At 35.9% G+C, this 22,643-nt stretch overlaps 4 protein-coding genes across 6 annotated transcripts in view; 1 reads left to right on the plus strand and 3 right to left on the minus strand.

Annotated features, from left to right (window-relative positions):
• The window catches only part of LOC106642379 (uncharacterized), a 113,473-nt gene extending 102,512 nt beyond the window's left edge, over positions 1-10,961 (minus strand). The window contains exon 1 of the mRNA XM_014357144.2: positions 10,534-10,961. The gene's annotated coding sequence lies outside the window, so the exon portion shown is untranslated. The remainder of the gene's footprint in view (positions 1-10,533) is intronic.
• Pdhb (Pyruvate dehydrogenase E1 beta subunit) lies at positions 1,036-4,257 on the plus strand. 3 transcript variants are annotated; one of them, XM_014357139.3, is made up of 6 exons: positions 1,036-1,255; positions 1,334-1,399; positions 2,172-2,378; positions 2,448-2,663; positions 2,734-3,148; positions 3,221-4,257. In XM_014357139.3, the coding sequence occupies exons 1-6, from the start codon at positions 1,247-1,249 to the stop codon at positions 3,370-3,372; spliced, it is 1,065 nt and encodes a 354-aa protein (XP_014212625.2). In that variant the 5' UTR covers positions 1,036-1,246; the 3' UTR covers positions 3,373-4,257. The 3 variants fall into 3 exon arrangements, with proteins under 3 accessions (XP_014212625.2, XP_089451316.1, XP_014212627.2); XM_089595190.1 differs by lacking the exon at positions 1,036-1,255 and adding an exon at positions 1,476-2,101 and having other exon boundaries at positions 1,333-1,399; XM_014357141.3 differs by lacking the exons at positions 1,036-1,255; positions 1,334-1,399 and adding an exon at positions 2,026-2,094.
• Positions 4,174-6,322, minus strand: Fibp (acidic fibroblast growth factor intracellular-binding protein). Its single transcript, XM_014357136.2, has 6 exons — positions 5,849-6,322; positions 5,512-5,713; positions 5,172-5,399; positions 4,854-5,081; positions 4,523-4,777; positions 4,174-4,448 (listed from the first exon to the last, which is right to left on the minus strand). Exons 1-6 carry the CDS (start codon positions 5,985-5,987, stop codon positions 4,370-4,372), a joined length of 1,131 nt encoding a protein of 376 aa, XP_014212622.2. The 5' UTR covers positions 5,988-6,322; the 3' UTR covers positions 4,174-4,369.
• Positions 10,962-13,009: 2,048 nt separating the features above from the next.
• daw (activin beta chain dawdle) lies at positions 13,010-21,256 on the minus strand. The gene is made up of 4 exons (XM_014357134.2): positions 20,600-21,256; positions 17,115-17,372; positions 15,373-15,755; positions 13,010-13,871 (listed from the first exon to the last, which is right to left on the minus strand). The coding sequence occupies exons 1-4, from the start codon at positions 20,997-20,999 to the stop codon at positions 13,707-13,709; spliced, it is 1,206 nt and encodes a 401-aa protein (XP_014212620.1). The 5' UTR covers positions 21,000-21,256; the 3' UTR covers positions 13,010-13,706.
• Positions 21,257-22,643: the final 1,387 nt, after the last annotated feature.

The following is a 22,643-nucleotide window of genomic DNA, read 5'->3' on the forward strand; positions in this document are numbered from 1 at the left end:
TTTTTTTTTCTTTTAACTACTAGTATAGTAGCCATGGAGTACCATTTTTATAGAGAAATAATAATAGTAAATTGCAAAGACATAAGAGAGCCTTCATGAAACAGTGGCGTCACATGACACGATGGTTGCATTATGGTATTTTTGAAATCTTTTTTTGACTTTTGACAATATAAAAATAAATCTTATTTTATACGTGTAAAGTTAAGTGAAATTTTTATTTGAGGATTCAAAAGAAGTGCCATTTTTGTACTAAAAAAATTCTAAGAGTGTTTTCTTTTCGTGGCTGCGGGATAGGATATAAAACTGGTTTTCAAAAACTTTAATGGTGTACTTGTGTCCTATGAATCAGTTATTAAAAGAATTTAAAAAAATTTTTTAACAACTAGTCTTTTAATTTGACTACTGAAATTTTTGACGCAATGACCCATTAACTTTTATGTATTGTTTAAAAACTGTTTCGAAAAGGACTTGATTTCCAAGAATATTAAATAAAAAACTTTTAAATACACGTACATGTAAAAAGAGTTAAAATTTCAAGTTCAATACCTCGATAAACACGCAAGTAGAAATTTTTAAATTAATTATCCCGTACTTATACCTTTTGGCACGTGTCAAGTACTCAAATAGCAGCGCCACGGAAACCGTAATCTCCCCAGATTTTCCTAGGCCAGCCGTAAACAGCACTACCAACTTGTCGACACCAAATCTTAGGAAAAAGAAGAAAAAAAAACCTGTGATCGTATAATAGTAAAGTTACGCAAGTCCCTGTGCAGACGCCCCACTACACGCTGTTTAGGCAAGCGCAAATCTATACAGACACACACGAATTCCAAATGCTTGTTCCAGAAGACGACGTCTTCGTCTCTCTCTTTCTCACGGACGATCAAAAATCATAGATACATATATAATCGTAGTGATCGTAGACGTGCAAGAAAGAGAGCTCCAATCTCCAATACGTAATCGTAGTAATATCGTATATACTCTACTTACTCTACTACTTAAGTTAGTACGAGGGACAAACACACATATACAGTTATACACCACTAGCCAACAAAGAGAGAGAGAGAGGGAGATTCCAACTTCCAACGTATACTTTTATCTCCCTACGATAGACTGTTCTCTCTCTCGCTGTCGCGGTCGTGTGTGCGTGCGTGCCTTTAATTTTCGGGGGTCTCCTTGTAAATTTTTTTTTTATTCCCACCCCATTTAAAAACAAAGGAAACGCACAAACACTCACAAGTATACCATGCTGGCGGTAATTATCAGCATCAAACGAATTTTTACTGGTTATGACCCCACACTCGCGACTTATCAATGTTACTATTGCTTGCAGACGATCGTCAGGGGCATTGTCGTCAGGCGCTCGTTTTCCACCTCGAAATGGGCCGCCGCACAGCAGGTGAGTTTTCTTTTTTTTTTTTTATTGCTGTTTGACGTTTGGTTATTTTTCTTTTTCTCTCATCTGATGGATGCAGGTTTCGTGTATGAAATTTGCATCGACGAAGATCGGGTTCGCTGACATAACCTTGCATTTCTGGCTTGTACACTTTTCGGAGCAGAATGCACAGACCATGATTTAACAGGATTGTTTTCGCCCCGATTCTTATGTCAATCGTTGAATGTAACAACAATTTCATAGATACCGTCGTGCAGAAAATGAGGGCTGAGGCATCAAATTTGTTGTCTTCTGAGGGAATGATTGTTAATGAAGGACGTAGAAAGGTCACTTGTTTTTGCACTTTAGCGTTTTTTTATAAGATAAAAGATCGATGAATAATCATTCCCAGTGTCTCCTTGGTGTTTTTGGATGTTCGGTATTTCTTCAAATTGCTGGATGTGAGTGTGGGCTTGCTGTCAGAGCACAGGAATGGAGCTTTTGTTTTGGTTTGGAGATTGGCCTACTTGGGATTTTTGGTGTAAGAAACTGAGATTAATTTCCCTTCAAAGATCAGGCCAATCTTGTTTGAACAAATATATGTTAGGGACACGCGTCATTGATGGTTACAAAAAAAAATTGATGCAATTGTTTCATATATGTTTTTTGGATTACGTTCAAACTTGTGGCTGTGCTGTTGCAAAACTGTCAATTTATGAGTTAATAGTTTGTATTTAATACACTATCGCTTTTTTTACTTCCAATACTTGAATTATTGAATTATGTTACATTTCAGATGACAGTGAGAGATGCTCTAAACTCAGCGATGGACGAAGAGATGGAAAGGGATGAAAGAGTGTTCATTTTGGGTGAAGAAGTAGCTCAGTACGATGGGGCCTACAAAGTTTCCAGAGGCCTTTGGAAAAAGTACGGTGACAAACGTGTTATTGACACTCCTATCACAGAATCAGGTTTTTGTGGTATGGCTGTTGGTGCAGCCATGGTGAGACAGCTTTTTTTTGTTTTATTTCCCGAGCTATACGTTTTTCAATATGAAAATTTTACTTTTTAGAATGGTCTTAGACCTATCTGTGAATTCATGACCTTTAACTTTGCCATGCAAGGTATCGATCAAATCATTAACTCTGCTGCAAAGACATTTTATATGTCTGCTGGTAAAGTCAACATACCTATTGTTTTTCGTGGTCCTAATGGTGCAGCTGCAGGTGTGGGAGCACAACATTCACAGTGCTTTGGTGCCTGGTATGCTCACTGTCCAGGTTTAAAGGTAAAGTATTTTTTACACCAGCTAAACCTTGCAGAATTGAAACTGTATATTGAAACCATGTGAATTTCAGGTGATTTCTCCTTACAACAGTGAAGATTGCAAGGGACTACTAAAAGCTGCCATTAGAGATCCAGACCCTGTAATATTCCTGGAAAACGAACTGCTCTATGGTGTTCAGTATCCTATGTCGGACGAAGCACTGTCCAAAGATTTCGTTTTGCCGATTGGTAAAGCCAAAGTCGAGCGTGTAGGAAAGCACATCACTCTGGTGGCACATTCCAAGGCAGTTGAACTGTCACTGGAAGCTGCCAATCAACTAGCGGGTCAGGGTATCGAGGCCGAAGTTATAAATCTTCGATCTCTGAGGCCGCTCGACATAGACACAATCATTCAGTCGGTCGTCAAGACGAATCATCTTGTCACTGTCGAACAAGGCTGGCCGCAGTGTGGTATTGGTGCTGAAATTTGCGCGAAAATTTCGGAAAGTAAGTCATCTTTTTACGTTAATTGGGTATTAAAACTTTAACGCCTTTTTTTGAAATATTTCTTATTTTAAGGTGATGCCTTCTTTCACCTCGATGCGCCTGTAATTCGAGTGACAGGAGTCGATTGCCCGATGCCATACGCTAAGTCCTTGGAAGCGATCGCACTACCAGTACCGGGTGACATTGTTTTTGCCGTCAACAAAGTTCTAGGCGTCGCACAGTAAACGCTGAACATGTTGATGCCACCGTATAGGAGCAACCATTGTTTAAAGTTACCCGCTCACACACCATTCCCTTTCCTCTGATTGAAAAAATCCCTCGAGCTACCCTTATTTGTTAATAGTCCTGTAGTTCCTCTTACCTTCTCTCCCTGTTGTTTCCCCTTTTTTTCCTTTCGACATGCTTTTCTTAAACTCTTTGAAAAGCTTTGTGTACAAAACTCCATAATGATAGATAAAAAGAGAGGAAGAGGAAACGCTTTAACGAGAGCATAGTATGAAAAAGAATTAAATCTTAGAAAAATCAATTTAAACGAAACGAATTGAAGAAATGCAAAGGAGACAGAATCGTGCGTATCAGAAGAGAACGTTGTACATGTAATGTTATTTCTGTTCTTTTCAAACTTTGTTAGTGAACAGCAAAATTCGATCTACGATCTGTTATAGTGACCTAGTCTTGCAAATGCAAATCTAACATTGGTTTACGTAATCCAAAAAAAAAAAAATGGGACACCCATAAGCTTTGTGTAATGCCTACTTTACCGTGATTTTGTTTTTAATTAATTTAAATAATCTACTTGCAGTTTTACAAAACACATTTTGTGATGAAACTTTGCAATTTAATTGTAAAAGGTAACTAGTAAGTAAATTACTTTTAAACAGTCATTAATTAGGTAAATTATTTATTATTGAAACACTTACAATGAATAATTGACGGTAAAATAGAGCTTTAGCATTCGCTAGTGGGTTATAAAAAAAGTTGATTTGTTCAAGACAAGGTAATTTAATACGCCGATTAGCAATGATGTAAATTAAATTAGTAAAATCGGCTGAAAATGAGCTCGCAGCTTGTGAGTTGCATTTGTTTATTAATTATTTATTATAGAAAAAAAATTGTAATATACATACACCTAGAGTTTTTATTTATTTCTTACTGCTATCCAATAAATTCTAATTTTTCCACCTCATCCTTTTCAATATCAATCTTATCAGTGTCTGAATGTCATGTATGGTACATACGCAGCAAACAACTGGTCAGTACTTTCATGTAGCGTTCAAATGCGTCTCGTAACTCACTTTCCCTGCAGTGAAATTAAAAAAAGACATTTAAACATGATATGGAAAAAAAACCCACATCAAAAAATACACCTCATACCTCAATATATCCATATCAAGTGCACACTGAGTGAAAGCAAGTAGAAAATTTTTCAGATCTGTGTAAGTCCAGTTTACTTGTCTCCAAGGCTCAATACATTTTTCCACCAAATCAAGGAAAAATGATCTCAGTTCTCTGGTCCGATGTAAATTGCATGCTATACCAATTATATTTCTTGAGTAAGCTCTAAAGTTTAAATCTAACTCTTGATAAACGCGATCTAGCAGCATAGGCTTCAGTTTTATGCACACCAAACTAAAATGACATAATTTGACTATTTAGTTACAAGCTGGGGCCAATTTTTTAGTTAGAAAGTTTGTGTATATCTCACTGCTTATGGTGTCTTTCGTTTTCTAAAAGTATTCGACATTCAGGCAGTTCAAGAAGGAACTCTCTGTCGAGATCTGTGTCAAAGTATTCCGAACCAGTGTACCTGTACGTCCATAAGGACATCATTCGATTAGCACAGTGAAGTAGATCGGGAAATGTCAGAAACTGCAATTTCCTCTTGTTCATTTCAAATCTAAGACAAGCTATAAATACAACTGCCGCATATCTCCTGCGCACAAGGTGATGAAATCGTACATTAAAAAAAATTGAACACTTTATTTTAATGTTTTAGCATCCAACGATGGGCATGCACACATACTTAGCTAATTCTTCGGGTAAAAGAAAATGCTGCTTAATATTAGTTACTAAGGAGCCAGGCAGGTCCTCAACAACCTTAAATACTCTTTTGACATTGTCGTACTGTCTACGACAACTTTTTAAACTAACGCCAGTCTTTTCAGCAACCTCCTCCATGTCCTTTCGATTTTTCGAGCTGAGCTTTTTACCAAGCATCTCTCTAATAACGCTATCATTAAATTCATAATAGCTAAAAGAATTGAATAACATGAGAGGAGTCGACAAATGGCATTGTTTAGGATAAAAACTTTATTTTTGGACGAGATACAACGTGTATAACAAATTAATGAGAAAATTCTTACATTTCAATTAACATTCGACTAGTGTGGGGCTCTATCTGGAAGGCCAATTGTTCGCTCGCCAGTTTTGCTGGAGCGTGCAGTAACTTCTCAAGAAGAGAGTAAGTATGGTAATGGTCCAAAACATCTGAAGCAACCAGTTCGATTGGTGCATTTGTTTGTTGGCAAATTCCTCTCTGTTGTAAAATGCTAACAGCTTCACTGGCTGTGTGAATATCAATAATCATCGTTACTTATTATATTACTTTCTGCCGCAAGAAAAATAAATGCAATTGACAGATGGATTGATTATGTTGCACGTATATGAGTAAATGCTCAAGCGATGCTCAGATATACTCACGCGAATATCCATCGACCCACAGTTGATAAACGTCAGGATCAACAAACGTGTAATTACTAATAAAAACATCAACCTCCGACATTATATTGTCAACCCAGCAAGAGGTTACGTTTATCTCACTTCCGCACACGCTTATCATAGCAAGAAAAACAATGGCAATCAAGAAAATGCATTTTCATTTTATATATTAACACTGCATCGGGTACCAACGCTTATAACTCTACACGCCAGTCGACGGAATTAATTGAAATCCTTGACCAAATGCAAATTTAATGGATAATTTATAAGATGCACGGATTATTTTTGCACTTTTGACACGACTCCAATTCGAGATGTATGCACATATATTATACGCTCGCGAATACGTTGATGATAATGAGGAATAATGCACGGATAGATTATTATTGTGTTGATTGGCGTACTTAGCAGACGCTTCGAACAGCTGGTGAAATAAAGATTCTGACTTTTGACACACACCGCAAACACCCGTAGGTAACATGTACATATATCCATACATATATATTTTAGTCATGTTAGCTTTTATGTATGAATATACATCGTGAAGAACCATTTCCACCAATGGGAGAGGTGTTGTGTCATCGAACCAGCCAATAAGAAATAGAATTTACCGCTTGACGAATCTCTGAGCCGATGCAGAGCCCTCTATATACAACATTATCTTTTTACGTAAACAAACGGCTCATAGCATACACATAAGGTAAATGTCCCTATTCATGGAATATGAAAATTCATGTATTTGTTATACAACTTACTTGATAAAAAAAATTGTGATATTTGTATATTTTATGTGTCTTTATGAATTTACAAGAAAAGTTTCATTATACATACAATAAATGACCAATTTCAAAGATAATTCCATCAATAGGGACCAAGTCACACATAACCTACCTTTTGAACTGTACATTTTATGGCACCAAACTTCAACGAGGAATTTATATACTTCTAGTAAACAAATAAACAATATAATTATTTTTATTAAATAAAAGCTTTTATGCAAGTGAAAAAACTTTAATTGTTTTAAAATATTGTAAGTTTTAAAAAAAGTTTCATAAATAGGGACATAGTTATGAAATAATAGGTACAACGTTTCATAATTACGTACATTTTGGTCTTATCTTTTTATAAAACAAAGTAATTTAACGATTAAGGACCATATTTAAAAATTAGAATAATAATGGTTAGTTTATAGAGCACCAGTTAATACCAAAGTTTTTACTGTTAAAGCTTACAGTTAAGAAAAAAAAATTAAAGAAACAGGTATGATGAAATTTGTGGTCGTAATAGGGACATTTACCTATAAGCTGCTTGTGATCGGTCGTCTCACTGAATGAGGGGATATCGTCGTTCTCTCTCTATTATTATGCTTTATAATTTTATAATACTTGCTGTGTGACTTCATAATTTTGTTTCGAAGCGTTGGTGATATGTGGCATCAATATCCAGAGAAAAGAGAGTAAGATACAGCAGATTTAAGTAGGTGGGTAAGGTGGGTGTATACTTACTTAGAAAGAGAGAGAGAGAGAGAGAGAAAAATGGAGTTTCACCTCTTTGCAAGCTCCGTGTTAAACTTAAGTTTTTTAAGGAAATCTTCTATTGGTACGTTATTATTTTAATGTTATTTGATGTATTGTTAGGAAATTATTTGTAGCTGTCAAGTATTAAAAAGAAGAACTTATTTTTTTTGTTTCTTTTTTTTTTTTTATACTTTGAATCATAACTCTTAGGGTAAAAATATCGTGCATGATTATTAATTTTGTTCTAGATTTTTTTTTTATTGCTACTTTTAACACGGATATTAACAAAAAAATTTTTAATGAAAATAAGGCATTACAATTCATAGAAAGATGAAATTTCCAAGATACTTACAAGTGTCAAAATATCTGAAAAAAGAAAAATGTTTGGACACACTTTGATTTGAGCTTTATTCTTTGAACATTTGTAAAATGGTATTTACTTGGAAACATTGTAGTAAAGATGATGAAAAAAAAGTTTAGTCAAAGATGATACAGAAACTTTTAGCAAACAATTTTATGTTACAAAGTTTGTAAATCTGTAAAACAATTACATATTGGCTGAATACATTTTCTTTTCCTAATTTTCATGAAGGTGTAATAAATTTCATTAACATTTTAAACAACTAATATTGAAATAAATTGAAAAAATAATATATTGTATTAAAAATCTGTTGTGTTTCTTGTGAAAAAAGACTCACTCAAGTAAAGAAAAGAATATAATTATATTACAGTATGATGTATACGCTCTTATTAAATTATGTGGATATGGTATTTGTGCCTCTTGAAGTAACTAAAGGTGGTATAACTTTTTTGACATACTGAACAGTTGTAGGGACGCTCGCCTGTACGAGTCCTCATATATTAATTATATACTTTAATATTGCTTGGGTCAGTAAATTTCTTTTGGCAGATGGTACAGTAACCACATGGTATATGGGTGCACATGTGTGCCTCTTGAAATTGCCTTTTTGGTTGTAAAATTCAGGACAATCTGAGCACTCAAAGGGTTTCGTGAGTCTTCTTGTGCCTTGTGAGACCACCAGTAGACATAAAATCCTTTTGACATTTCAAACATTTGTAGGGTCGCTCCCCCGTGTGGATCCTCATGTGCTTTTTAAGATTGTCCGAGTCGTTAAATGGCTTTTGGCAGATGGTACAACGACCATAAGGAGTGCCTGTGTGGACGCGCATGTGCCTCTTGAGATTACCATTTTGGATGAAGGATTTTGGACAATTTGGGCAATTAAAGGGTTTTTCCCCTGTATGGGTCTTGATGTGATGTTTGAGGGTAGTGCAAGATGTAAAATTTTTTGGACACATCGTGCACTTGTAGGGTTTCTCCCCCGTATGGATGAGCATGTGCTTTTTAAGGTAAGATTTATTGTTCAATTTTTTGGAACACACTGAACACTCCACACCGTATTGGCCTGCGTGAATAAGTTTATGAATCCGGAGATAGTGTAACCTTGTAAAAGTTTTCCCACATTCATTGCAAAGATGTGATTTTCTTAAAGAACTTCGACCAGCTCCGTTTTCGTGGCAGAGATCCCGTTTGTGGCATTTCAACATAGTAACACCAAAGGATATCAAAGAGTTCAGTCAGTTATAACAATATAAACTTGACCTTCTGTTAATATTTTTCGTTTTTTCGGTTTTTTTTTTTTATAATTTTTTAAATTGTGATTTATGATACTGTTCTTCAAAGATGAAAGTGAATTTCGTACACAATTGTTTTTTTTGCTGTCAACAAAAAGCAAAAAAACGTTATTGCTGTAGAGGTACGTAATTTGTATTAAAGCAGAAAAATTTTGTGTCTTGATAAAATGCATAAAATACTGTTTCACACATGAAAAGAGGCATAGTATATTAGTCACCTAGGGAGTAAAAATGAAAAATGTTTCGAGTCGCAGGCAATCGATAAACATGCGATCTGAGAGATTCTTTGTTTTCTCCCGTTAAAAAAATATTATTTTAAGCGTATATCAGAAAAATCACAAAAAATATCCTGTTTTTGTTCCCCGTTTTAATAAAAACAATTTTTTTTTAGGGACATCCTTGAAACCGGGCTCATTTTACTCGTAATGCCATATACTACGAGGAAAAAATTTTAAACACTGGTTTTAGTAAGGGTGACACCCTTTTATCGTGATGTATATGTATACCTATACATGTGATATCTATAGATACTATTTTAACATGTAATCCGCAGGAACAGAGTGTCACCCTCATTAAAACCCGTGTTAAAAATTTTTCAACTCATAGTAAATTACATTACGAGTAAATTGAGCCCGATTTTAAGGGTGTACCTCAGAAAAAATTTTTTTATTAAAATTTGGGACAAAAACAAGATTTTTTTGTGGATTTTTTCATGTATTGTATGAACTAAATAAAAATAAAAATTTTTGTTGCTTAACTTCAAATTATTAAAAATCACTTAATTTTCCATCAAGTTTAAAATTAACAACTTCGAGCCGTTTAATTTCATCACCCATCATCGAATGTAAAAAAAAAAGCTCAAAATCAAAACCAACACGCTTGGTGTACGTTTTTAACTTTAAATAGTTTAAATAAGTAAGACTTTTTCCTTAAACGAAATGCCATCAGAAATCCAAGTATAATGGAGAAAAACTGTCTTTCATAAAATATTATCAGCCAGTTTTGTTGTAAAAAAAGTACGCTCGCGTACAGAAAGCAGCAAATTTTATTTCAAACAAACTGAAAAGTAGTTATAAAAAAAAAAAAAAAGAAATACAATGTCATCTTCTAATCTTTATGACCTAATCTGAACGTGACCAGCACATGGTATTCAATTTCTGCTCCATAACCTCAACATCTAACGTTTATTTTTTTACAGGGACACTACGTTCACATTTTTTAGCACAAAAAATTGTTAACGTACTATCTTTATTTGCCATATTATCAATGACCATGACTTATAAATATTGTTAAAACTATAAGTGTATCATAATATCATAATAATAAAACACCTACCTACGTAAATTAAATAAATACCAATATATTTTTTGCGAAATTTTTATTTTTATGGAAGCAAAACTATCTATTTAATCTATTAAAATTGACATTATCAAGTATTTATGTTTTTTTAAAGTAAAACGCAATTTTTCAAAAATTATAAAACAAAAAACTTACCGTAATGTGTTTGAATTTTCAGTAGATGTACCAGAAACGGTCGTGGTTGATGTCCAAGCACTCGTTCAGTCCAATTGTTTGATTCAATCACTTTTTCCTCAAAATAAACTTCTTGAAGCCCTCACGTTTTATATTTGTACGATAAAAAAAAAATTCAAATGTATGTATACGCGTTGTACGTAACTGCACGGTTTGGAAAAATCGAAAAGGAAATTTCTGCTCGATGCTCCTAAATTTCACGGATTATAAAATGAAATAACAACGTGTAAAATCAAACGCTGAAACATACAATGCGTGAACAATCGATAAAGTGCTTTCTATATCCGACTATAGCAAGCAAACAATGTTAATCGCATAATAATGGCTTTTGTTTAGGCGCACGTCGACGGGCATGGCAACGCCGACCTGACGAAAGTCATGACGAGTCGATGACATCATGAACAAGGGAATCAGCGTTGCGTTAGAAATACTGGAAAAATAATCCAAGCTGTGAAAATAGTCAACTCGACTTTTCATGTATACGAGCGGTCGTTATCATATTTGCTTCAGACCAAAGTATTGGATAGTACGCAAAACAACGAAAAACACGTGCATACCTAAATTCCAATAAGTTTCATTTCTTAAGAAATATAAATACGCTTCGCATTGTTTCGCAATCGTTTGGACTAGTAAACATAATTTGTCCATAATATTCGTGGATGAGCTGCTTTGCCTCCTCTCTATTTAACAAGCTACCGTTTTTTTTTCTCAGGTTCACTGTAATGTTAAGGAAATTCCAAAGCATATAATATATAATGTGTAAAAAATACGCAAATGCAAAGAAGAGGTTAATATTGTGTTGTGTGGAAAAAAGGCAAAAATTTTTTACCTGGGATTGAGTGAATAAGTAAAAATTTGTAGCAGGAGTAGAAGAAAAATCAGTTCATAAAGGTAACGGAATGCTGTGCAATAAACGAAAAATGTATTCACGCAAACTCACTGACCGGTCGTACTTTATACAAATATCTCCATCGATGTATTATTAACATTTTTCCCCGGCAATTCGTGTTTTATTAAAATAATCGCTTGACTTTGGGGTGCACGTGAAATTTCGGAGGAACATCACGTGCTTATATTGAAGTCAATGCCAACATGTACTCCCACATGCCAATGTTCTCTCTTTGCTTTTTATTTTTTTCATCACGTGCAAGATGTGTGATATCGATGGTTTTATTTTTGGAGATGATCCCAGAGAGCATATCTCGAAAACATATACTCTTTCTCATGTTGTCACGTATACTGTGAAAGTAAACAATATTATCGAATTAATAAAGTATAAAATTGATTTTTTTAAAGGAAATTTCGCAAAGGGTTTCACACTTATTAGTACAAATTCATAACACATTAAGTAAAAGCATTTTTTTCTTTTTTTCAATAAAATGTAGCTATATATATTAAATGGTGTGTCGAAATGATAAGGTATATAGCACACATGTAAGTGATTAAAATGAAAATACATTTATTGTTTGAAATGCTGGTTTAATTAGCAATCCAGTTCATTAGTAGGAAATTAAATATGATTTATAGTACGTGTAGTGCGGAGTTTTGCATTTATCAGTTGCAAATTGGCTCTCCCTCTCTCTATCTCTTTCTCTCGCCAACTACAGTTAAGTACGCATCTCTTAGCGAACATAAAAATGCATTATCGTTCATTACAAGTAACTCGCATTTGTGTTCAATTTGCTCAATTGACTTGCATTGGCAACTTTATTTATTATTCTTCTTCTTTTTTTTTTTTTTTTTTTTTTTCTTTTTGCCTTCTACAGCTATATCCTCGTCATCGAGGTTACAAATTCAGTCGTAGCCTCGTTAATAACAATATATATGCGCATTCCTTTGTCAGTTCACTAGACAATACAATAGCGATGTTAAATTTAGATCGAATTAATATAGAAGGAAAAATATGTGTTTTTACGCCTTAAGGTTAATTTATTAATTATTATTAAAAAAGTCACTATGACGTACCCGAAATTCGCTCGCGAAGCCAGCTGCTTATCCTTGAACGTATTTATACATATATATATATGTATATATATATATATATATATGCACACGGAATTAACTGTGCGGACAAAGAAGCAGTTACGCAACGAAGAACAAATTAGATTATTAATGGATATTTACAGCTTAAAAAAACAAAAAAAAACAAAATAAAAATAAATACATGTAGAGCCTAACTTTAATCTCAATTCTATGTTACAAAGTGACGATAACATGATTTTTTTTTTTTTATCTTTTGCATTGATCATCTCGACAGCCCAACTATTTCCATATCACGTATGGCTAAGTCGCTCGAGTCGGTACGTATGTTTTTTAATACATACATTCGTTGGCGGTTTGAATATTAAAAAAAAAAAAAAAAAATTTGCTGAAGAAATAAGTTTTCTTCTCGATAACGAATTTAAAGTTGTGTAATACTGAGACGATTTCTATCTTATTTACTTTTCATTTGACAATTGATTACCAAAAATTATTCGGAATAAGTGTAGTCTTCGAGTGAAAAGTATCACTTCAAAAATGACATAATACTTAAAGTCAACAAAGATAAACTTGACTTCAATTAAATTTGTGAATAATGAAGAAAGCAAATCAGTACTCCACAATTTACTCCTACTTTAATTTGTTTTGCCGTAAAAATTTAGCCACATAAGCCAGTGGCACTTTTATGGTTGTAGATGTACAAAAATCCAGTAAGAAGTAGATCGTCGTCGATACCGAAAACAAAAACCCTGAAAATTACATAATTGTACTCACAAGCATTATCGTTAAACAACAAGATAGAAAACAACACTGACGCAACATGAATCATTATTTGCGTTAAAATTTTTTTGTTCATGGCACACTTGTAGATACGAGCATTAAATTGATATTGATATTCACGTCCAAGTAGATGTACATGTACGTATTTTATGTGGATCGAAGAAATACTGCTTTGGTCGGAGACATTGACATGTTATCAATAATTTTCTCGCAAGTAAGTTCATTGCATTCGCGGAAGACCATCGATTGCCGGCAAATAACGAGTAACATTGAGAATCCATAATATGGTAAAGAAAAAAAAAAAAAAAAAAAAAAAAAAAAGTAGTCCGACATCACACATCGATAACCAATGATTGCAAGCTCTCGACATTGGGCTACATACATCCGCAAGCTTCCACAACCATGTTCGGTAGGGTTTTTTGCGTTATGGTGTTGTTCGAGTCGACGTACAGCAGTTGGATCGGCGAGAGTTGCGTGGGCGAGCAGCAAGGGACGATCTCGTTTCGCCGATGGATGAACTTCCCGTGTGCCAACAACCTCTGCAATTGAACAAAATTTTTACAATCTTTGCTTCCCCTCCCCCCCTTTTTTTTTGTTACTTCTTTAACGATGACTTGTGGTTGTGAAACGAAAGCACGAGCGTAGAAAACCACGGGTTTGCCGAGTGAGCGAAAAAAACAGGGGATAACACACTTGTTAGCTCTGATCAAAAATCTTCCATTATTGCTTATTTCCTCGTACAGTGGGTTGTATGGACTTAGCGTGATTCCGATAATTAGTACACCAAACTCGTATACGATTATATGTTACTTTGTGTACCAATAAATATTAATCGTAAAAACGCGACTATTACATTTCATTTAATTTGTAATTTTGCAAGTAGACCGACCGTCAATTTCGACAAAAGCTCCAATTTCAAATTCACCTCCGTTAAAGTGTCGTTTCGTACTCGAGTTGTGGCGATCATAATAACAATAGTAGTTGCTGAAAACGATCTCGACGTCGTCGACGACGTCATCATCGTCATCTTTGAAATTCATTTGCCACACACAACAACGTCACGGCATCGAGCTTACGCGAGCGAATGTCTTGTCTCATTAATCATGCAAGAGAACGCACGCGTCGTGCTTTCAAGTGTCAGGGGCTTGTCTCTCTTTCCTCTTCGCCCGAATATTAAGGTGTGCACGTGTCGTGTACTGCACGAGCCCTATGTGCTTCCGAATGCGAAATATCGTGAATTTCGTGGTGATGTAAATGGAACTGATTCTTCGTGAAGTGTGTCTTGATTGTATGGTGTTACCTTATTTTGACATGAAGTGCGATGTTCAAGTCATAGTGTTACGAATAAGTAGAATTTATCAAACGTTATTTTATGGTTCCAAAATTTTCGTCACTAGATGAACCCCTTACCAAATTTTTTTTAGTTGAAATCGTTGTAAGGATTCATTGCGCGATTATTACATTTGACATTGATCGTGCATGATAATTCAAACATTTGTAAAATATCACAAAGTGTCTTTGTAAAGTTTTTAAATAAGTTTCTCGAACCTCCCAGTTTTGGTTTGGCTATGACAATAATAGCTGTGACAATAATAGTATTCGCCAAACGTATGATCAAATTTTTGGTATTAAAAATTTTCTGCAGGACACACACGCCAAAATGATGCAAGATTTTTTGTAAAAAATTTCGTAGAGTCTTACAAGAATTTGTACAAAGAATTTTGGTTAAAAAATTGAGCGAGGGCTGTCTAATTAGTGTTGGAGTTGTAGGTTAGGACACTTTTGCACTTCCTCGAGGTGTTCTAACCTATAAAATACACTTTCAAGATGTTACACGTGACTTATTAATCATTTTACGAAATTAAGAGAGCCAACTACTACTACACAATGAATTTCTAGTGCTCTCTGGAAGTTTTAGACACTTTTATCACTATGAAAATGAAATGGTTTTGCGACCTTTTTAACGCAAATCCAGTCGTTAAAAAAAATGTAATTTTATTGCGAAAAAATGAGGAAAAAAAAAAGCATAACATCACTTACCCTGATAACGTCGTTGTGATGTGTCCCGCTCATGGTTAGAGAAACGGCGGTCGAGCACGACCCCCGGCAAAAGTAGGCGTGATAGCCGCTCGGGTGTAGTATCCAGTCGTTCCAGCCAATGTCCTCGAAGCTGATGTAAAGCTCGTCCCTACAGCACTCCTTTGACTCAGGCTGGCAATTGGAGTTGCGTTTCGGCCTGTAGCGTTGGGGCAAGGGCTCCGTTTGTATCACCAGAAAAGGCTTGAGGGTCTTCTCCAGCGAAACCGGGGCGGTGTTGCGCTCTATCGTGCACGTGCTGCAAGCTATCTGGATCGAGTGGTTGAGCCGCTGCTTCTCAACCCACTTGCGCACAGGGAACCCTACGTCCGTTTTTACCCAGCCCTCTGGAGCAATCGTTATTTCGGGGCTCTTGTCAATTGTGGAGACAATCAGTGACACATTTGGGGGTGGTTTCGATGGAGACTTTGAGAGGTTATGTGTCTGAGAAAATTTTCCACAGCATGCACACATGAGGGAGCTTTCCACTGTTAGTTGTTGGCTCTGGCGTTAGTAATGTTTAAACTAATTTTTCTGGTGTTTGAATGACTTTGTCAAAATGTTGCTGTTTTTCGGGCTTTACTGAAAAACATGTTACGTGTTTATTGTGATGAAATCGGCATGATGCAACGATACACTGTAATATGTACAAAAAGAGCAGATGGATTTGAAATCACGGCCATATGAGCGGAGTATGTACCCTACAAACCCCTATCGGTTGACGGATTACATTTTTTTTTTTTTTTATTTCATGTAAAAGCAAAGAGAAGGAAAAGGCAATTGGTTTATCGGTCTGTTGGTAAAGCCAGGGATCTTAGCAAACTGTACAAAAGAAGAAAAAAAAAATAAAGACAACATTGTGTGAGAAAGCGATGTATGCAAGATTTATTATCTTTTTGAACTCTGTCCTTTCATTAAATGATACACTAATCAGGACCGAATGATTGATCACCTATGTAATGATATGAAACACAATGTGTTGGTAATGTTTATAAAGCGTAAACACGAATAAAAGACAGGAAGAAAAAAAAACAACCACAAGAGCTTTATTTCTACTTTATGGTTCATGTTTTTATCCACTTGCCTTGTGTAATGCACAGCAACGAGGAACGAAAAGTTCATGCGCGTATTTTTTTAACACTCATAAACAGAATTTCTATGGTAAATGTATAAATCACTTTTTTTGTCCAGCTACTTTTTGTACCATCGTAATATGTTTAAAAATAAATCAAAAATTTTCGTAGTATTGGTAATTAAACTATTTTTAAAATATAGTCGCAAATAGTGTCTTAGAAAGTCCATTAATCTTGGTGTTTATATAAAAAATAATCTAGATTTTTGGACACATTTAGGTTATGCGTGGGCACGTACTATATATATTACAAATAGTTTTTAGTGCACAATTAACCTAAAGTCTTGAATGGTTTCAACAATTCTTTTTTCAAGAATCGATGATCTGCACTTAATGATCGATTTCGTCAGAACGAGGAAATGTTGTTCACGTAATTTTCAGACCATATTGTAATGTATTCACAACCGCAGTTACTATCGAAAAACTCAATAAGCAGTAAGCAAATGTTAATTTAATGAAACTAATCAGCCATTGGATAAATTACAAGACGAAAATAGAACAATCAAAAATTGATAGGTACATGTGCATGGATGATGGTTATCATATTTTTGAAAACATATACATGGTGACTTACCTCCTGTCGTAGTCTCGAAAATAGCCATGATGGTGTTCTTTTCAAAACTGCCTCTCTGATCCCAATGGTCGAGCTCCGAGAGTACAAACGTCTGATTGAAGCTGTCGTTTATATCGTTTTCCTTGTAAAACCAGAGCTCAGCAGAGGTCACGCCTACGTATTGCATTTCGTTCGGCAGGAAAAACGTGAAACACACCGCCGGATTGAAACCCGTTATGTGATTCGAGCTCTGCCGACATTTTTTCGAATAAGGGATACCTGAAACACATACGAAGGATCGACGTCATTGGAATGAAAATTAATTAACTGGCTCATAAAATGTAATTGAAAGTGATTCAGTTGTTCAATAATAGCACAAAACTATTCATTTGATTGATTGCACACGCTAAAACTATTGACATTGAAGGATTTGATTTGGTTTAGATTCGATGGCAAATTCCACGACGGGATGAATTTTCATCCAAGATAACGATGCAAAAACATATCACTTTACGTAGTCGGAGCTCAATGAACACGACTAATTATAACCCCTGGACATGTGAACGCGATCGAATGATCTTCGAACGATACAACACGCGAACATCGGCTTTCGTACTAGACGCAAACATCTCGATAAGCCAGCCGAACAAGTTGCACGGTCAGCTTTTTTTCGTAAAACATTGACAAACTCGAGATGTACTATTTTGCTTGCCTTTGCTCATCGCTGGTTTTCTCCTTTAAGGAGGTTCGGGAAAAAAGTTAAAAATGGAGAAACGTGCCAAAAAAAATGTACGTTATATTTGAGCATATTAGGAGTGTACAAGAATTTTTTCAGATTTTTCACCAGGGGAAATTTTTGAGACTAAAAATTATGAAATATTGACAGTTGAACACGGTCTCTTATGAGAGAGCAAGGTTAGGTTTGCCTTTTAATTCAAATCAAGGTATATTATAAATGTGTTGGAATAAAAAAAAATGTTTTCATAGATAACTTGGTACAAAAGGAAGATGCTCGACAAAAAAAAATCAAGCCTTGCCAGGCATTTTTCAAAAATATAAGCAGTTACAGTCGTACAGTTTCAAGTTTGTAGAGTGCAAGAGGAGCTGCGCGGTAAAGGGGGTCCAGATGCTCGGGCAGGGGGGACTCCCCGTTCCTCGCCTCTCTGAATGATACTCCCGAACCTCCTCAAGGCGGAACTCTCCGAACTTTCAACACACGGAATGAGAGCAGCAAAGCCGATAACTCGGCCGGGTTGGAGTGTCCGATTAAGATGCTAACGAGTTTAAGGGTGAAAATGTTGTAATCACGCATTAATATTGCTCATTTTCAAGTAATTGTTGCTAATTGCCGGATCTTCCGTTTTAATTAAGAGGGTCTGCCTAAATTTTTTTATAATTAAACGAAGCCTTCAAGATTACGCCGCCAAAATTTAGAAAGAGCGAAGTAGTTGGTATTAAGTATTGAACAACATTTTATATGTGAGCTTTTATAGGGTATCGTACTACTGAGTACTACTAATGTTTTTATCCCACTCATTTACACTAAACTTTTAGTGAAAATGTTACCATCTCATATAATTCCATAAAAGGTGGCAGGATAGTTTATGATATAAGAAACAAATGAACAAACAGATATAAACTGTTTAAGGTTATGTTTTCAAACGAGAGTTAGAGAGTCAGAGAACATTAGTATCAAAGTATGGAAAACGGCACATTGACTGTAGGAAGGGATCGAACCTCCTTCAGTAGTAAAAACAAGATTTAGTCAGGCAAGTTTTATTTTAAGATTAATTGTACATAACAAAACCAGATCTTTATAATTTCACTTATTTCATATTTAATTACCAATACACAGACAAAAGTGAAATTTGCTGGCAGCTAGAAACTATTAAGATCGAAATTACCGAGATGCGTGTGTAATATTAGAATACCGTTGTGAATTGGGTACGCGTTAATGATCATGTTGCGGTGACTTGGAATTTGCTATTAAATTCTCGTGTAATAAATTTACAAGCAAACGAAGTTTTTTTGTTTTATGTGGCGATAATAGCAAGGATTTAACCGGCACTTTTACTATACTTTTACAAAACGTTAAAATGATTTTTATTATTAAATTATAAGGAATTGAAATGGCTTTCAGGAACATTTTTTCGTTAATTAATTTGGATTAAAATTGTAAAAAAACGAATTATAATACAAAAAATATTACTACGCTTGATATACTTACGTATCCATCAAGAAATTGGAAGTATGTCTCATACTATTTTGAAAATATCCTAATTTAAAAATACAATAATTTAATGGGTTAATAGAAGATAAAGGTCTCAACCGATACATAAAAAATTTTCTATTATCTTTTGCTCTGTCAGGATTTTCAATTGATTTTGGTATCAGCTTCTGATGATTACCAATGATTGTCAAGAAAATCAATAACTAACAGACAGAGACCAGCTAAGGTTTTTGAACCATCTAAAAATGTAAAAAGAATAATTCTTCTTTGTGTTCGTCACATAATAGCAATGCACAAGATTTTTTTTAAATTTAAGGTTAAGATTCGTATACATCAGCCAGAGAGCAATTCATTCGCATCCATCAAACGATTGAATTCAATTTAAGTTGCTGCGAGAGTTGGGACACGTCGGCGCAACAGCTTTTATTCTTATCAGCTGTTTCGTAAAAGTTGGCCGTTTGTTTTGAACTCACGTTTCTAACTTCTCAAACATAATTCACAGCCGACATTGCAGTTATTTCTGGGCTTCTGATTTTATTTTTTTTTTGCACGTAAGACTGGTGACATTGGCATTTTTTTTTTTTCGGTTACGAGAATATCGATACTTTTGCTTCCTCGTAACAAAAGAATCTATTCGAAACCTTTTTTTTTCTAAGTTGATTTAAAATTTTTTTTTTGCTGTTCCAGGACACTTAGCTTACAAAATCAGAAAGATTATAAAATTCCCTACGAAGCAACTTATTCGTATATAATTAAAAATATCTGTACGAAGGACTTTATTGTGCTTGTGGATAAAACCCAGGACCGACTTTTACATGACGTGGCTAATTTTTTTTCATCGTTTCATTGTCGAGCAAAACAATACGATTAGCCTGTTATAAAAATGAAAACGAAAGAATAGAGCTTAGACATCATAAACCTATGCATTAGGCGTGTCAAATTAATACACGTTGCACTCGAGAAAAAGATTATTGCGAAACATTTATAAGGAAGCTTTTCAACTTACAAAGAGTTGAGAAACTTTCTTCTTTTTTTTTCTCTCTCTTAGATATCAGTGCTGCTACATCGACAATACAACACCACTACTTGTAAGTAGGGTGCAAGAAAAATACATTCCGCAAGGCCACCGACAGAGATTCGCACGATCACGTCTACATTTTTATTAACTCACCAAGACGAGATGTACCAGTTTTTCCCTTTGGTTTTATCGGACGCCAAAAAATGCCTTGAAAAAAAAAAAAAAAAAAAAAAAAAAATCGACCATCACTCGGCTAACCTTCGTTGGGAAAGACGACGATCTGGTTGGTTTTCCCGTAGAAGCTCTCTGCCGGTATCTGCGGCTCGAGCGGCTCGCCGGGCTTGAAGTCCAGCACGTGACCGTTGACCAGCGGCTTGGGCAGCGTCGACAGGCTCAGCGACACCTCGGGCGGCTTGTCCAGCCGGAGCTTCTTCAGTATCTGCTGCTTGACGTACTCGATCCTCAGCTCGTTGAGTATAGAGTCGTGCTCGAGCCCGTCCACGCTGTTTTTGGCGCAAGCCGTGCACTCGTCCACCACCGCCACCGGCTCGTTCGGGTACAGCGTCGTCCAGACGCTACTCCACGGGTTCCACGAGCCGAACGCGCCCCCGGTCACCGCGAGCACGAGCCACGCACCGATCAGGACAATGTTTTTCATTTTCGCGGGCTTATTGGTACCGATTGTCTCAGACTCGCGGGGACTCGCTTTCCCGCATCGTTAGCCACTTCGAGGGTGGGAGGGAAAAAAAAAAAACAACCACGGCGACCCGTCACAAATGTCACTAAATCGTCCCTCAGCTGAAACTGTCGACGGCACCTTCGCGGATCTCCGCATCTGCACTCGCGAGCGACCGCTTGGGTGTCATAGCATCCTCTGGACCACTGAGGTTCGAAAATTAGCGTCTCTGTAGCGCGGGACAACCGTCGATTTGATGTAGCGATTGTAGAGAGAGACGCGAGCTGTACCCGCGCACGCACACCACGAGAGTGACCTTTGCACTTTTCACTCTCTCGGGAGCTGTTCGCTTCGCGTGTGGAATCGGCAGCGAAAGGCTTGGTCAGAGAGAGATGGAGGATCGGTTGGCGCGTGCTTCTTTCTGACACGAGATAAAAAAAAAAGGGTTTCCTTCTCACTCGCTCTTAGGGGTCTTTGGTACTCACTCGGGGATTAATGCGAAACGAGAGAGAGAGAGGGGGGGGGGGAGGCGAGCACGCGCCGCCGTCATGGCGATGATGCCGATTATTGGCGCTTCGTATATATAGTATGTACATGTAGTGGCAATCGTGCATGGCATTCCCTCCCCTCTCTTTTTTGTTGTTGTTTTGATGCTTTGATCTTTAACTGGTTGATGGTAATTGAGGTTATTTTGGTGGTGGTGGTTTTTTTTTTCGAAATCAACAGCCTGAAGCAATTCGGTTTTTTTTTTTTTTTTTTTTTTTTTTTTTTTTTTTTTTTTTTATAATAATTTAAGCGTACGCGCGTCCCGGACTGCCTACGTGCGTTTTCTAATGTACAGCCACTTGATTCCAGAACCATTTTGTTATCGTTCCAGTCGACGATTTGGGAAAGATGATTTGATGCAATCTGTGGTCATTTTTCTTTTCTTTTTATCACAATTTATCACTCGATGGTTCTTCTAATCGTGAGAAATTCTCAAGCCTTGTTGTTGTGAGTCGTTGTATGTATGCAGGAGGTGCCTCGTGAGAAACATTCTTTTTTTGAGCCTTTTTAATTTTTTTTTTGTACTGTAGGCCAAACTCAGAGAAATTTTTTTAATTTATCTGGAAATTTGGGATTAAGACATTTTTTATTCGGTTCATCAGGCAGTTTTGAGAAGAAAATATTAAGACTTTCACCTGAACAGTCGCAGAGTCAAGAAGAATGCATGTAGGTACACTGAAAAAATAGAACTCGTAAAAGGGTATTTCCAAAAAATTAAATATATCCCTGAATTTCCAAAAAATTTGGTTTTTTTTTGTGGATTTTCACATGTATGTATACTCGAAGCGTCGTTTTGCGATTCATCTGTAACGTTTTCGCACGTGCCGATCACGTGAGATCAATTTCAGGCATAGCTCTTGATGGTCCTATCATGCAGCGGGCACGCGTGCACGCCTTCTAGTATATTATCACTTGTTGTCTCAAATGCTTTCTCTTCTTTATTTTTTTATTTTGTTTTTTTCGTAACACAACACGGACTTTTTTCAACCAGATGCGCGATTCATCGTCGACGCTTCCTCGAGTACCCTCTTATGACGCTTCAAGTCAAACGGCGACGTCATTTCGAAAATAATTTTTATT

This window comes from Copidosoma floridanum, unplaced genomic scaffold (assembly GCF_036245765.1).
Source record: "Copidosoma floridanum isolate Cflo_tuat_1 unplaced genomic scaffold, Cflo_Japanese_pri ptg000025l, whole genome shotgun sequence".
NCBI lineage: Eukaryota > Metazoa > Arthropoda > Insecta > Hymenoptera > Encyrtidae > Copidosoma > Copidosoma floridanum.

What these genes read in the sequence shown, in the direction of transcription:
- Pdhb (XM_089595190.1), top strand. Translation starts at nt 1,868, where the DNA reads ATGGAGCTTTTGTTTTGGTTTGGAGATTGGCCTACTTGGGATTTTTGG. An exon ending in TGGCTGTTGGTGCAGCCATG is followed by an intron (nt 2,379 to 2,447) that starts GTGAGACAGCTT and finishes TTTACTTTTTAG; the next exon opens with AATGGTCTTAGACCTATCTG. An exon ending in CTCACTGTCCAGGTTTAAAG is followed by an intron (nt 2,664 to 2,733) that starts GTAAAGTATTTT and finishes TGTGAATTTCAG; the next exon opens with GTGATTTCTCCTTACAACAG.
- Fibp (XM_014357136.2), bottom strand. Translation starts at nt 5,987, where the DNA reads ATGATAAGCGTGTGCGGAAGTGAGATAAACGTAACCTCTTGCTGGGTT. An exon ending in GTGGGTCGATGGATATTCGC is followed by an intron (nt 5,714 to 5,848) that starts GTGAGTATATCT and finishes ATATTCACACAG; the next exon opens with CCAGTGAAGCTGTTAGCATT. An exon ending in AACGAAAGACACCATAAGCA is followed by an intron (nt 4,778 to 4,853) that starts GTGAGATATACA and finishes ATGTCATTTTAG; the next exon opens with TTTGGTGTGCATAAAACTGA.
- daw (XM_014357134.2), bottom strand. Translation starts at nt 20,999, where the DNA reads ATGAAAAACATTGTCCTGATCGGTGCGTGGCTCGTGCTCGCGGTGACC. An exon ending in TTTCGAGACTACGACAGGAG is followed by an intron (nt 15,756 to 17,114) that starts GTAAGTCACCAT and finishes CGATTGCTCCAG; the next exon opens with AGGGCTGGGTAAAAACGGAC. An exon ending in ATCACAACGACGTTATCAGG is followed by an intron (nt 13,872 to 15,372) that starts GTAAGTGATGTT and finishes GTTCAATTGCAG; the next exon opens with AGGTTGTTGGCACACGGGAA.